Source organism: Gymnoscopelus microlampas (assembly GCF_963454915.1).
Source record: "Gymnoscopelus microlampas genome assembly, chromosome: 20".
NCBI classification, from domain to species: domain Eukaryota; kingdom Metazoa; phylum Chordata; class Actinopteri; order Myctophiformes; family Myctophidae; genus Gymnoscopelus; species Gymnoscopelus microlampas.
This window is the reverse complement of record NC_139957.1, coordinates 10,421,164-10,436,778: the sequence shown is the minus strand read 5'-3', so window position 1 is coordinate 10,436,778 and position 15,615 is coordinate 10,421,164. Positions and strand designations below refer to the sequence as shown.

The 15,615-nt window shown below is 42.4% G+C and overlaps 1 protein-coding gene across 5 annotated transcripts in view; it reads right to left on the bottom strand.

Annotated features, from left to right (window-relative positions):
* rab3gap2 (RAB3 GTPase activating protein subunit 2 (non-catalytic)) overlaps positions 1–13,643 on the bottom strand; it is a 38,627-nt gene extending 24,984 nt beyond the window's left edge. For 2 of the 5 annotated variants that reach the window (XM_084045752.1, XM_084045755.1), the window contains exons 1-18: positions 12,897–13,643; positions 10,911–11,002; positions 10,238–10,355; positions 10,039–10,120; positions 9,462–9,509; positions 9,298–9,373; positions 8,754–8,855; positions 8,514–8,613; positions 7,982–8,080; positions 7,042–7,190; positions 5,574–5,653; positions 4,165–4,254; positions 3,591–3,730; positions 2,604–2,799; positions 1,801–1,944; positions 1,068–1,150; positions 917–981; positions 198–288 (exon numbers count right to left, since the gene is read on the bottom strand). In XM_084045752.1, the coding sequence (XP_083901878.1) occupies positions 198–288; positions 917–981; positions 1,068–1,150; positions 1,801–1,944; positions 2,604–2,799; positions 3,591–3,730; positions 4,165–4,254; positions 5,574–5,653; positions 7,042–7,190; positions 7,982–8,080; positions 8,514–8,613; positions 8,754–8,855; positions 9,298–9,373; positions 9,462–9,509; positions 10,039–10,120; positions 10,238–10,355; positions 10,911–11,002; positions 12,897–13,032 (1,891 nt within the window). In that variant the 5' untranslated portion in view covers positions 13,033–13,643. Of the gene's footprint in view, positions 1–197; positions 289–916; positions 982–1,067; positions 1,151–1,800; positions 1,945–2,603; positions 2,800–3,590; positions 3,731–4,164; positions 4,255–5,573; positions 5,654–7,041; positions 7,191–7,981; positions 8,081–8,513; positions 8,614–8,753; positions 8,856–9,297; positions 9,374–9,461; positions 9,510–10,038; positions 10,121–10,237; positions 10,356–10,910; positions 11,006–12,896 lie in introns of all 5 variants that reach the window. The other 3 variants (XM_084045754.1, XM_084045756.1, XM_084045753.1) reach the window with 2 other exon arrangements.
* Between the last annotated feature and the right edge of the window lie 1,972 nt (positions 13,644–15,615).

The window sequence follows — 15,615 nt, the reverse complement described above, 5'->3', positions numbered from 1 at the left end:
TGTTTTCTTAGTGTGAGGCAGCTTGATGTACAACTACATCTCCTGGACATGACGCTAATATGTCGCAGGAATTTATAGTCTTTTATATGGCTGGGGATTGAACCCCTGTTGTCCCAATCTCAGAGAGGACACTCCAACCACAGAGCCACTGAGCTGGTTGCAAAAAGTGTACACACAAGAGAGCTACTACACTTCACCTCGTTCCTTGAGACTGTTGTTTAAGGCGCGCGTGACACTGGTCAGGCAGGAGATGGGAGCATTCTTATTGGACAGCAGAGACTCCAATGCCTAAAGGTAAACAAAATGAAACATATTGAAGCATGTACATGTCATTCTCCTGGTCGTGTGTGTGTGTGTGTGTGTGTGTGTGTGTGTGTGTGTGTGTGTGTGTGTGTGTGTGTGTGTGTGTGTGTGTGTTAGGGCATTAACAGAATAATCGAATATTCGAATATTCGACTATCAAACCGACTATTCGACTATCAAACCACTATTCGATTATTCGATAAAAAAAAGAAAAAAACGTTTTTTTTTTTGTTTTTTTTTAGATTTTTTTTTTTTTAGTGGCTTTTCTGCAGCAGACACGCAGCTGTGAGCTCTGGTGTGACGTCAACTCGCATTCCTTGAGTCCAGTCATCAATGTCATTAAAAAAAATAAATTAAAAAAAACGTTTTATTTTTTTTATTTTTTATTTTTTTATTATTTTATTTTTTATAATCAAATCGATTAATCGAATATTCGAATACTTATAGGTCGAATAATTCGAATACTAAAAATCACTATTCGTGAATGCCCTAGTGTGTGTGTGTGTGTGTGTGTGTGTGTGTGTGTGTGTGTGTGTGTGTGTGTGTGTGTGTGTGTGTGTGTGTGTCTGTGTCTGTGTCTGTGTGTGTGTGTGTGTGTGTGTGTCCTCCTCACCTGCTTCTTAATGGCAGGGTGTTTGATTTCTAGCAGCACACTCTTGGCTTCACTCTCCAAAATGTCTGAAGAGAGGAGGAGCAAAGACAGTCAGTTCAGTGAGACATTTCTAATACCTCCATCTAGCCTCATCCCTGACTCCATGTCTTACCGGGCTCCACCTCTCTGCTCCTCAGTAAGGTGGCCAGTCTCTTCAGAAGGTGCATGTCTTTGGCTCGCTCACTCTTCTTGTCACTAGATCAGATAGGTCAAACATTAGGTTTGCCTATTCTGTGCATAGATGCATGCATGCCATACATATATTTAAAGGGACAAAAAAATCCTACAAAATAATTTATAAGATTTCCTCATTCCTCATTGATGCGCAGCCAGAGAATGCATTATGTGAGCCCATTGCCCCGCCCCCCATCCAGCGGTTTCATCGTTCTCATCAAGTGCAGTGGGCTTGTGACAAAGGTTCACAAATCAAATCCATAGGCTGAGAAAATCTGGGTACTGAAGTTAAATGATGTGATGCTGTCATTGTGCCACTGAGCAAGGCTCTTCATCAACTTACTTACATTGGTACCTTACATTCAGTTGCAACTGAATGTAAGGTACCAGTGTAAGTAACTGTTTGAAAGAAAGAGCTAGGACATGCTCAGCAAAGGCAGGACAAAAAAAGATACGAGGCTGAGGAGGCAGATAACTGTATGTCAAACAGCTGCCCTAGTTAATCACTTATGTTAACTATATTATATATCTCGTCGTACGATCTACAAGCTCACAACACATTGCGATGCCTTGTGAGCTTGTAGATCTGATATTTTTGCAATAAAAAAGTAAAATTGTTCCCAAAATAGGAACACCAGGGTTAATGTGGTTAAACAAGTAGAAGTGTCAACCTGAGGGCCAGGTGGAAGGGCACGGTGATGGTCCTCAGAGCTCCGGTGGTGGGGTCCAGCAGACACACCTGCTGGGTATGGAGCTGCCAGCCCTGACTGGTCACACTGTTCACCCCCATCAGACGGTAGCCGGCATACAGCAATCTGGAAGAACAAAGTGATAAAGGATATGCTGTTGCTATTTTGGTGTACATTCTAGAAGAAAAAAAACGGGAAGTTCTTTGTTGTTTGAACCAGAGCTGGGAGATACGACCTAAAAGTTTTATCTCAATATTTATGGGCCAGTTTTTGAAATTTGATTTGTCTCTAGAACACTGTTTTCAAAAGATTTTCAAAAGTTTAAAGATCAAAGAAATTCATCAATTGAAAACAATTTCAACATTTTTCAAAAGTATTGCATAAATCAAATTAAAAAAATAAAATAAAAAAGTTTAAGAAGTAGTGAAAATAGCAGATCTACAAGCTGACAACGCGGCACGAAGCAACGCGTTGTGAGCTTGTAGATCTGTTATTTTCTCTAGTTTGTGTCCCGGGCAAACGTCTAATATCTTTTTTTGGGTCTTGAGCTAAAAGGTTTGGGAACCACTGCTCTAGAAAACCTCCATGTTTTATTTAAAATGGGAAGTAACAGAGAAATGGAAGATAATGATGGAAGTTAATTATTTTCTATATAAAACAATAGAATTAATAATATAAGATAATATGATTGATAATAATATTTTCAAACTTGAAACTCAGTTTTCCTATCACTCATTAAAATCTATAACTCAGTTTGAACCCGAGACTTGAGAATGAGTGCACACCTGCAGTGTTTGCCCACGGTGAAAGCCCCCACCCGGGGACCCTGCTGCGTGCCCCACACCTCCAGGATCCCCCTGCGGGGCGCGTAGATAACAAGGAACTGGGCATGGCGTCGGGGGAGGGGTGCTGAGGGGGACGACTCCCGCTCGCCTCGCCTTTCAGACACCTGCACCCAGCCCAGCTGGGCATCACGGTAACCTAGAGAAGGCAAATATGTTTATGACCTCCTCATTGGACGCACCTCAAATACTAGAAATGTCATGTACTGAATATTTAGGGCTGCAACTAATGATTATGTTCTCAAAAGATGATTCTGTTGATTCATTTTTCAATTAAAGGTAGGGTAAGTGATTTTCTTTGGTTAAAATAAGTGTTAAATAGCTCTATATTCTGATAGTACTCATTGCTATAGAGTGTTTGTTCGGTAAAAGGAGTCTCCTTGTCTCTCCAGCTCTTTATAAAACAGAAAATGCATTTTCGTTTCAGTTTCAGTTTCATTTCCAATTTTATCCAATCAGGATAGAGAACTCAATCAGGATACAGATTAAACAAGTGAAATTGGAAGTGATGACACTAAGAAATGAGCAGGCAAAATTGGAACTGGAACACTATAAAAATGAAGCTTAAAATTGGTACTTTCTCCTGATTGGCTGAGATTTTGACTCCTGTTACTGAACAAACACTCAGAATATAGTGCTTTAACCTTTTAACAAAATACTTTTTGTTTTAACCAAAAAATATCACTTACCCTACCTTTAATCTGCAATTATGACAAACTGTAAAATTGTAAACAATTATAATACATTATTAAAATAATGATGGTACATCTCTTGAAATGCTTAATATGATTACCCAGCAAACAAAACATAACTTTTAATTTTATAATATAGAACAATAAAGCATTCTCATATTGGTGAAGTTGTAAGTAGTGCATTTTGACTGATAGTTTCTCCCCTACTGGATATCGTAACATGTTCCTTTCCCCTCACCCTTCCACATGCGGATGGCGATGCCTCTGGCCACGTCCAGCAGTGTGACTCGGCCAAAGTCATCTGTCACACCGGCCAGCGTGTTGCAGGGGGACAGACAGATGGACTCCCCGTGGCGACGAGAGTCCGGGAGACCAAACCTGCCGAAGAGAATCGTTAAATGAAGACTTTGTCGCAAGAAACCACAACATTCTCTTGATTACCAACCGTCCTGCTTTCTGAACAAGTGGGTTTTGACATAGAGGTCTAAGCATGTTCCAAAAGGTGCTTTATTCATTGCTCCATTTCTTTTTAACGTGGTGGAAGCGAGCCGTTTTCGATCGGCGATCACTCTGCAATGGAGGATCGTGTTGGAAATATTATTGTTCCAGGCGTTAGTCGGGACCCTCTGCCGTCTCGCACGCACGCTCTGTTTACATGCACTTCCGCGTCGGGGTTTCTACAGCACGAAACGTATAACGTAAGTGGATGGAAGAAATGCAGGCACTGAACGTATAATATTTTAATAAACCTCTGGCACCCGATGTGTTAAGAACAACATAAAGTATGTTTATAAGGTAAAGTGATTGGTTACCTGACTCCTAGGGGTGTAGCTGGCTCCACTTTGGGCTTCTGTTTCTGAGCTGGTTCCTCTTCACTCTTGTGCTTCCAACCTAACCACCCACTGAGACACAAACATACAAGTGTGAGAGTTCAATGCAAATTAAAGGAAAATAAAATACACCATTGTCTGTTTTTGACATGTGGGTGAAGAATTATTCTTTTTCCTTTCTTCCTTTTACTGTATACCAGCCATGATGCAAGCGTGTTAGGGGTGAAAATGGTAAGAATGGTGCGTAGGCATGGAAAAGATAGACCCACAATGTTGACAGTCGATTTGTGTGCATACAAACACGCATCACTCTTTCACTTTGAGTAATAGGCACAGGAAGAAAGTCTATGATGCCACAATGACACAGTGTAGCCACTAGCCAGCTGCCTTCTACCAAGAGAGGACAGACTCCTCAAGGCACACATCCTCATGCTCTTTCATTGTGGGTACCAAGTAGACATGACCCATTCACTCTCTGTGGGCACGCATCACTTTCACTTTGAGTAAGACTAACCCCCCCCCCCCCCCCCCCTTCTGTTGAACGGTGACACATTTGCCGAATGTGTAAATTGTTGCCGAAATCACTTTAATGCTGCTAAACCCTTAATTAATCTAGCTTTAAATAATCTGAGAGACAGGGAGAGGGAAACAGAGAGCGAGACATCAATATAAAAAGCAGAGAAATGAAAATACACTATGTCAGAGTGGTAATGAAATGAAAAGTGAGATATAAAAAGGAAACAGTGGAGAGAGGAATCACTATACACTGGTATGGATGGAGACACTGCCAGGGGACAAGAGGCTCTAATTCAGTATTGATTTAACCGTTTTGTTGGCTGGTGCCGTAGCAGCAATAATGCAGTGGTGGAGAGTAACAAAGTAGAATTTACTTGAATACTGTACTTTTCTTGTAAGCTGCTGACTTTCACTCTACTACATTTCAAACAGAAATATTGACTACACTACATTTCTTGGAAGGGACTCTCTTGGGAGCCAGCCTTACAAAAATATATTATGAATTATCCACTTATACTCCATTTCAAATATAGTCTATCTAAAAGACCACAACACGTCATAGCGTACTTCAATTTCTGAAAATGTACTTCATAATTTGTAGTTTTGAATACTTGTGTATTTACTTGAGTATATTGTCTCTGTCGGTTGGGAACCTCATATGTCCAAAACTGTTACTTTTCAGGATTCAAATTCAATAGTAGCAGATCTACATTTTGAGCTTGTGGATCTGTTACTTTTGTGTGACGCTGTAGTATGAGCATTAAATTAAGGAAAAACAGAAAAGGTCAGAATATGGAGATAAGAGGTTTCTGCCCGACAGCGACGATGTACTGTGAACTCACAGGAATAGAGCACATAGACACACAAATACAGACCTGGCAGCACTAAACAGGGCTGACGTGAGTTTGCTGGCCACAGCAAGAGCAACATGGGACAGCAGGGGTTGGGAACTTCCCTGGGGAGAGAAAGAGATAATACATATGCAATGGATTTAGTATTATAATGCATTATATCGTTGCGGTTGGGCGAAAACTCTCATCTCCATTCTCTATGTTTTTGTGTTTTTTCCTAGATTAACGCTACGAAGGAGGTCACAACCTAGTAAAAATGAAAATGAATTAAGTAACTGAACTACATGTACATCCAAAGCTTTGGACCAGTTATCCAGTGTCAGCTCTGGCACCGTTCATTCTGGCAGTAGAACGCTCAAGTAAACAAAATAAGCCAGTTTATCTTCAAATGAATAGTCGGTTCAAACCAGTTTTTGATAATTGTTTACTTAGCAACAGTTGAGGCAGCTAATATACTGTAATATGCGACGTGTTTTGAGCTTGTAGATCTGCTACTTTTGCTATTTTTGAATTTGAATCCTGAAGAGTAACATTTTTGGACATATGAGGTTTCCACAGGACAGAGACAATATCTTGTATAATGTCTTATTTATATATATATAAATGTAAATAACATTTATACACATTATATTAACATGTATGTATATAAATGTAAATGACAAGCCGTGCAGTTATGAAAACATAATGCACTCCATTATGAATACTTTCCCCATGTAAACAGTGGATGATCCTGCTTATATACCAAGTCCACTTACCAACAATTTAATACGGCATTTTTATTAACATTATGGGGGGCAATGTGCCTTTAAATGAAACGTTGTGTTGGCATCTACCTTCATCAACTTCGGAATAAACGTTACTTTATTATTCCAGTAACTGGAAGAAGCCATAGCAACAACCTAGAAATCAGTCAGTCAGCTGACTATAGCCGGGTCTTCTATCACAATTATCAACACATAACTGCTTTGCTAGCTTTTTGTTGATGCAGCTATGCCTGTCAGCTCAACCACTTAAACCCTATATATTCCGCCGAACGGGTTCTCCCATGGCTCTATACTAGATCCACTAGTAATTCCCTCTACACCAAATATAATGCACACCCTCCAGCCAATAAATACTGAGTATTCTCTGTGGCCATGTGGCACATGTTGCATGTATAAACATACAACATGTGCAACTCCCTCATAATTAAAGAGATCAACATTTTCACATATCTTAGCCTATCTCTGACACACCGTGACCCATGTACCATGTGAGATAACATACTGTAAACAGGGAAAACAATGCCACCAGTCAAGTCAAAGTCTTATAAATACCATTATGTGGTAATCAGAAAATCTCTCTCTCACACACACACACACACACACACACACACACACACACACACACACACACACACACACACACACACACACACACACACACACACACACACACACACACACACACACACACACACACACACACACACACACACACACACAGTAGCTACCTCAATGGCGTAATAGAAGCCTGTGTAAGGTCCTCCTCCCACTGTGATGTACTGGCTCATGGCGGGGGGGCTGCCCTTGACCGAGGCGTGGAACCCCCCCAGGATAGAGGCATTCTTCATCTGGTCAAATACACACAGTGTCATGATGCCTAGTAGCATGGGGCCGGAAAGAGAGAGGAGGGAGGAGGTGGAGAAATGAGAGACAGGAAGAATGGAGGGTAAAAGAAAGAGTGGAAGGTTTACAGAGAGGCAAGGTAAGCGGGAAACCACAAGTTAGACATGAGTGACGCCTAGTCGATTTGTTCTGACCAGTGACCACTGCTCAATAGCTGTGCTTCTGATTGCTTCATTTCTTTTAACATGGCTCAGTGGCCTTGAGGTTAGAGTGTCCGCCCTGAGATTGGGAGGTCGGGGTTCGATTACCCTCAGCATCAAGGGTTGGATTTTTGCAACATACTAGCGTCACATCCAGGGGGTGTACATCATGGCAGGGGGGTGCACTTGTACACGTCGCCTCACGTTACAGAAAGAGGAGATAGGCTCCTGCGGCATGGGCCACATGGCTCGGCAAGGCTTTATTACTTTGTCTTTCACTTTGTTACACCCAGACTACCAGGACATCCACCCATGTCCTCTGCTCAACAACATCCCACCTTTCTTACTTCTTACCATACTAAAGGTGGAATGATCTATTCATCCCCCCATTTGTCTACCTGTCTGTCTTTAAACACCCTGCTGTGGTTTAACCACTTAAGCCCTAATTTATACTCTGGATATTGGAAAATAGCTGCTCTACAGGCTCACAACACGTTACAAAATGCAATGCAACAGGTTGTGAGCTTGTGGACCTGCGATCTTTGAAAGATAATTGAAAAGTCTTGGTTTCAAAATGTGGTTTACAGTAGAGTGAATGTCCAGCGGACATGCGTGTCCCTCTCACCCACGCTGCTGTGGTCTACAATGGTGTCCATGTCTTGCAGACCCCACTTCTTATAGGCCAGGGGAGGGGGTTGGATCACATCGCTGCCCGCCGCGGCCGCTGGGTGGATAAGAGAGAACGGCAGGAGGAGGAGGAGGTGGATAGATGGGAGAGGTGGAAGGGAGGGAAAGATGAAGGTGGAAATTGAAAGTTAGTGTTGATCAATAGGAATTGAGAGAGACAATATTTATCCCTTTTCACAAGTAGGTCACAGATTATATCACACTAATGGATCATTGTTGGCTAACCGCCATGAAATACATGAAGTCATGTGGCAAGCAGCGGCACGATCAATTAACTGCAACAACGACTGACACAGCATGCCGCTCGCCCATTTGTTTGTCCAATACTGATTACTGAATGCTGAGAGAAAACTCCTGGAAGAATAGGTCATTTTCTTCTCTTTTCACAATTTTTCAAAAATGCTAAAAATAGCACATCTGCAAACACATGCTGATGTGTGCACAGACTGCACACACAGTTGCAGTCGTACCTCTCGCCACCTGGTTCCGGCAGGCCCGTAGCGACTGAAAGAGGCTAAAGCCGTCGACGGTGACCAAAGCAGCAGGGTAGAGGATACTCAGCTCCTCATGCTGAAGAACAAAGAGGAAGAGAACAAATGAACACACTAATAATGAAACCAACGCATGTAGTGCACCTCTTAATGCATTTCTCTGTGTGTCCATACGCGCGCGCGTGCGTGCGTGCGTGCGTGCATGTCTGTGCGTTTTACCTGCTCAGTGACTCCAGGATGGCGGGGGATTTCGTACGTGCGACACTTGAGACGCAACACAGGGTCTTCATTCAACAGCTGGGCCAATAGCAGAACCCCGTTCTAAAGATGACAAGATGCAACAAACCAATCAACCAATCAATCAAAATCATATTTTGTGTATTGTCACATCAGACAGTTACAAAAGTAAAAGAGCAGGTTGAAATCTGAAGTCTGTGAGATCTCAACATTACCGTAAAAGGAATATAGCAAAGAGAGAAAAAGAATAGAGAGAAGGAACACATAAAAATGCATAACAAATATCAGCAGTATATAAAATAAATCCCAGTTTCATGTGCATGTTTAAAATGTCAAGGATATGCACTCACAATTCAGACTATTTTAAATAAATTACTAACCATCATTTTGATTGAAATTTTAAATCGGATGTATAACCTGCTCATGTTTAAGTGGCACATTTTCCTTAGTCATGAACAATATACAGAACAGAGGAAATCATTTTGCCACAGAAAGTTTTAAGAAATTGACTGTACTGTAAACTGACCTCTGTATAGAAACGCACATAGCCAGAAGAGAAACCCACAACAACGCATGTCCAGTCTGGCCGCCCTGTTGAACTCCTACACACACACACACACACATCTGTCAACATCTGATGTCATAAGAATACATAATTAAAAAAAGTAAATGACAAATACTGTAGCTTACCTCTTCTGGCTCGCCAGAGGTATACAGATGACACTGCTCACACACTCTCTGATGAGAACACACACACACACACACACACACACACACACACACACACACACACACACACACACACACAAACGCAACAAGAAGTGATGTTGGTGTTAAGTTCAGAGCTCAATCGGGTGTCTCAAGGACACTAAACCTCAGCCGCTCTCTCCGTCATTCTCATATTTCATTTACTGAACCATTCCACCCTGGTACCCCAGAGAAGATTCTTTGAGCCCTATTTTCGCCTGTGCCTTACCCATTATCCCTAAACTTCTTTGCCTTTTTTTTTTACTATTTTAAAACACGTTTTCAAATAGTTCCAACTAGCCGATCTACATCGACAAGTTGTGAGCTTGTAGATTGGCTTTTTGAACCATTTGAAAATGTTTGTAAAAATAGTAAAAAAAAAATGCCAAAGAAGTTTAGGGATAATGGGTAAGTCACTGGCGAAAATATGGCCCTTTCTCTTTTATCATTTTTTGTTAATTTTCATCCTCTTGCCCGCATCACTCCTCTCCTCTCTGCCTCTTCTCGTGGTTTCTCTTACCCCTCCTCGGTGGGGAGCGTTCCACTCCAGGACACAGCCAGGGTCATCTGCTCTCTGCCACTGTCATCTGTGCGCCACTTGGCTGTAAGGTAAAATAAACAGCACTGTATGACACATTTATTTGTGTTGTTTTTTTTTGCGATTTTGACGCAGTCATACAACGTCTTAATTACACATGAGTGGGTGTGCGTGTCCATACCTGAGAGGAAGACAGCCCTGTGTTCTCGCGCCACCACCAGCATGTCAGAACAGGGCGACAGGGAGACCACACAGTCTTGCATCCAGGGGGCGCTCTGCCCTGCGCCGTCCTCCTCCACCTGGAGAGAGAGAGCAGAGAGGTTGACAACTAGGACAGCAGTTCTCAACATGGGGTCTGGGGGAACCTCAGGGGTCCCTGAAGGGGTTACAGTGGGTACCCAGCTAAATGATTGATACTTGAGAACCAAATGGACATGGATCTGTAACACAGAGAGCGTACTCAGCACTTTGCAATGCACTAAAACATGGTTGAGGACGCTATGTCAGAGTTCATCTGCTGCAGAGGGTGCTGCAGACAAAATAGATAATTTCCTGCTTGCCCTGCTGCCGCCACAAGTTTTTTAATGATTTAATCACTAGAGAGAGAAAAATGGACAGATCAATAAGGAGGTGGAGACAGAGAGAGGGGGGGGGGGGGTAGGCTACAGTGTCTTTCCAATTCCATGAGGTGAGTGGATCGTTTTGGTTAAATCATGGTTGGAGGAACATGGAATTTACAGTAGATATCATCATATGGACTAATTGGGGGGCAATATAGCAAAGAGTGTACGATACTGAATGAAGAAGGAATCTAATAAAATAAAATAATTAAATTCAAATAAAAAAAAACGGACCGTGCTGTTGGTGGTAGCGGTGGTGTCATCTTTGTCTTCGGGATTATCCCACGATGATTCCCAGTCAGAAGTGTCCCAAGACAGCTCATTCTCTGCTGGGTAAATGAGGGAAGAAAATATACTGCAATCTAATCCAAATTGTATAATGGTAACTCTCTAAAAGGTCATGTTGATTGATCCCACCATTGCATTTACTACGGCCAAAGATTTCCTGTGACAGTTCAACACAATGTCGATATCTAAAAATATCTAAAATATGTTTCCACTTTCCAGCCCCACATTTACAGTGGGTCCACTCAACCTGGCTCCCAAGCTGAGACCAAAATGACTTGTTTACTACCCTTTTAGTAAGTGATGATGGGAGAAAGAACCTAATGTGAAACAAATAGCAAACAGGTGAAAGAAAGGTGATGAAACCATCAAAAAATATAAACAAACTGCCTCATACCAAATGCAAAGGAAAAGAGCACAGGTGATGCGGAACGCTGAACTAAAGGCATGGAGGATAAACAAAATACCATTTTGGCGGAAGAGAAAATGACCAAACTGAAAGTCTACATGTTGCCTTGCCATTTTTTCGTATTATGCACTATAAGTTGCAGCAGTGTGTATGTATGTGTGTGCTAGTGTGACAGCAGCATGTGCATTTTTCTGTAAGTGTGTCCGTTCTCTGTTGAGCATGGTGGTGCAGCTATCTGCTTCAGGTCACCTCCAGTGAGATGACTCACACGCCGCACACAAAGATCAAATCTCTCCTCCCACTCCGCCCCTCGCCTACTCTTTTCTCTCCCCATCCATAACCCTCCCTCCCTATCCATCCAGACCCCCTCCCCTACTGTTTAAATGCAGCGTATTGCTGAGGCGTGACTCACCTTGCCCGTGTGAATCTAATCCCCCATCTGACATGCCTTTAGACATGCAGTGACACAATTCATACAGTCATGCAGCAGCTGTAGAACTGATTGAGGTGTAACCTGAATGCTTTAGATCAGTGGGTTCTCAAAGTGGGGGCAATATTAGTTAATACAGCATCAAAACCAGTTCAACCCTATTATAATAGTTTGGCTACTTGAAAATAGCCAATCTAGAAGCTCACAACGCATCACACTGCAATGCGTTGTGAGCTTGTAGATCTGCTATTTTTGAGAAACAAAAAAAAAGTGAAAAAGACAAATCTTGAAAATGTTTAACACCACCAATCTTCTGTTGTGGGGTTCCCTGGTTCAAATATGGCCAAATACATATCAAATTGGGAGTCCTTGAAATAAAAATGTCCAAGTACCACCGTTTTAGATGTCTAGGAGGTTCATGACATGTTGAACATTTCTGCATGTTATTGTTTATAACAAGCATGTGCTCATCTTGAAGCTTGACAGTTGACACTGACAGAGTGCCCACTTTAACTGGTTTAACCGCGCTCACAAGTTAACACAAGTAACAGCCGGTGTTAAGGCATCTGTCTATGCATTTTGTAAAGTCTGAGAGTCTACAAACTACATTTGAAGCCTCTCCGAGTTAAAGTAGACTGTGTTCTGTGAAGTGGTTCTCAAAATCCGGGGACCCCCAGGGGTCCTTGAGCGGGTTCCAGGGGGTCCCTAGCTAAATGATGGATAGTTAGGAACCAATGTGAACCAACCTTATGTGTCTGTAACTCAGAGGGTGTAGAAATGGAACCAAATGGTCCATTTGGTTCCATTTGTACACCCTCAGAGTTAAATTAACACTGATTTTACAGTGTAGAGTAGGCTCCTACAGATACATGTTCCCCCATGGGGGTCCATGGCCTCATGCATATCAAACTGGGGGGGAGGTCCTTGAAATCTTCTCTTATGGGGGGTCCTTGACATGAAAAAGTTTGAAAACCAGAGGACTAGACAGCAGACATCAGTTCATGCTAGCCTTAGATCAAGACTATCGTAGATGTCTTTTATCGAGTCTTGACTTTTACTTGTAGATAATTGATCTAAGGCTAAGTTCATGCTCTACCTGGTGATCTCATCCCGTTACCTGCCGTGTGGTCCTTATTCTCCTCAGCTGGCTCCGTCTTGTCATTCTGGAACAAGAACTCTCGGACGGTTCGGAGTTCTTGGACCCGACAGAAGTCCACCAGGCAGCAGGACATCTCTGCCTCTCTCTCTCCCGTCCTAATGATACTATAGTGGACTCTATCCCGTCCTACAGGCACTATAGTGGACTCTAGCCCGTCCTAAAAGCACTATAGTGGACTCTATCCCGTCCTACTGACACTATAGTGGACTATATCCCGTCCTACAGGCACTGTAGTGGACTCTATCCCGTCCTAAAAGCACTATAGTGGACTCTATCCCGTCCTACTGACACTATAGTGGACTCTATCCCGTCCTACAGGCAATAGTGGACTCTATCCCGTCCTACAGGCACTATAGTGGACTCTATCCCGTCCTACTGACACTATAGTGGACTCTATCCCGTCCTACTGACACTATAGTGGACGGGGAGTCAGCTCTCACTTGCTCGGCTGCTTATTAGCCTGTTAGCCCGTTAGCCAACAACAACAACAACCAGCAGCAGTCTAAATGCGACGCTGCAGGTTGTTATGGCGTTACGATATGACAGTCACCGTCCAGAAGTCCCTATGAAACCATTCGCAAGACGACGCCAAAGGAACGTATTAGCAAGAGGCTATCCTTCTTATTTTGTGTGATATCTGCACTTCCCAGCCTCGTCCTACCAGGGTGCTGCTGTTTTGTTGATGACAGCTCATCATCATCGTTAGAGCTGTGTTCCGTGAGCAGAAATAACGGAGCAAAAATAAGACTTCCGGTTGACGATGTCTTCAGAATAAGAGTACCCTCTAGAGTAAAAAGAAACCATTGAAAACCATTGAAAAACGGTTCATTTGCACATTAAAACTATAAATTAAGCATTTAAACGAAGCTAGAAAACACATATTATGTATATTTGTAATAAAAAAAGTGTTTAACTGTTTTAATAACATAAAAAATGTATCTAAATGGATAAATGCTGTTCACTGGAGTGCATAGACTTCACAAATTGGGCGCTGGACACGAGATAGCTATTTGTGGCGGCACTTGTGACATACGCACGCGTTCAGGGAGACCCCCTCTACAACGCCACACTCTCCGCTAAGCCAGACAGGTGTATTTGGAAAAATGGCGGGCCGTCCAGTGAGGTCAGGGGTCAGAAAACAGCCATTTTCAGTGCATAGACTTCACAAATTGGGCGCTGGACACGAGACAGCTATTTGCGGCGGCACGTGTGACATACGCACGCGTTCAGGGAGACCCCCTCTACAACGCCACACTCTCCGCTAAGCCAGACAGGTGTATTTGGAAAAATGGCGGGCCGTCCAGTGAGGTCAGGGGTCAGAAAACAGCCATTTTCAGTGCATAGACTTCACAAATTGGGCGCTGGACACGAGACAGCTATTTGCGGCGGCACGTGTGACATACGCACGCGTTCAGGGAGACCCCCTCTACAACGCCACACTCTCCGCTAAGCCAGACAGGTGTATTTGGAAAAATGGCGGGCCGTCCAGTGAGGTCAGGGGTCAGAAAACAGCCATTTTTAGTGCATAGACTTCACAAATTGGGCGCTGGACACGAGACAGCTATTTGTGGCGGCACTTGTGACATACGCACGCGTTCAAGGAGACCCCCTCTACAACGCCACACTCTCCGCTAAGCCAGACAGGTGTATTTGGAAAAATGGCGGGCCGTCCAGTGAGGTCAGGGGTCAGAAAATGCATGACCATATATTTGTATTTTGTACATAATCTGTCAAAAGGATAAAACAAAAAAGCTTCAAGGGGTTATTCCCATTGTGGTCCTTTGAGTGCAAATGATGTGTAAACTGAGTTTACATAGGTACATTCATACAATTTTGACATACTTGATACTTCATACTTGAAGTAAAATAGCAAAGAACAACATGGCTATGTAAAAGAAACCTATTATGTAGGCAACAACAAAACAATGTTTTTGTAGTTGTGAGCATGTAGATTGGCTATTTCTGAACAGCATAAGTATAAATCAGGCTTAAGGGGTTAACTTATCTATGCTGAATAATTGCAGGAAGCAATGAATATAAATATGGGTATATAAAAGGTAATTATGTAATTCTAGGCGTCTGCTTTAATCAGGTTTGGACTGATAACATATAATTATTACCTAACTACAGCAGAATGGAAGGAGAGGGTTCACTTCCTGTCCGTTTTTCCCTGCTAAATGTCTCAGGAAGTTCCTGAGACATTTAGCAGGGAAAAACAAAAGAAATAATATATGGTTTTCAGGTTACACTTTACACTTGCAGAACAAACATTAATTAGAGAATGCAGCCTGACATTCAAACTTTGAATGGTTAAGCATGCATTCTTGAATTTCAAAGTATTTCTAACCTATAATGCAGTGGTTTTCAAACCTTTGAATACATTCCTGTTACAAATGGCCCATATTTAGGTGTGAAGTGCACATTTGATGGGGGTCAATAGCCTCAATCTGGAACAACCTGGCAAACTTGCCACTTGGAAGTGTTTTAGTATGAGCCATTTAAAAGGCATACATCATAAATGTATTTTTAAAATAGATTTGTGTCTTTTAAAAAACATTACAGAATCGTGATCTTATTTTGAAGGCAACCGGAAACCTTATTTCTGCTAGCTTGAAAACCGGAAGTCCAATTTCTGCTCACGGAACGGAGCTCATCG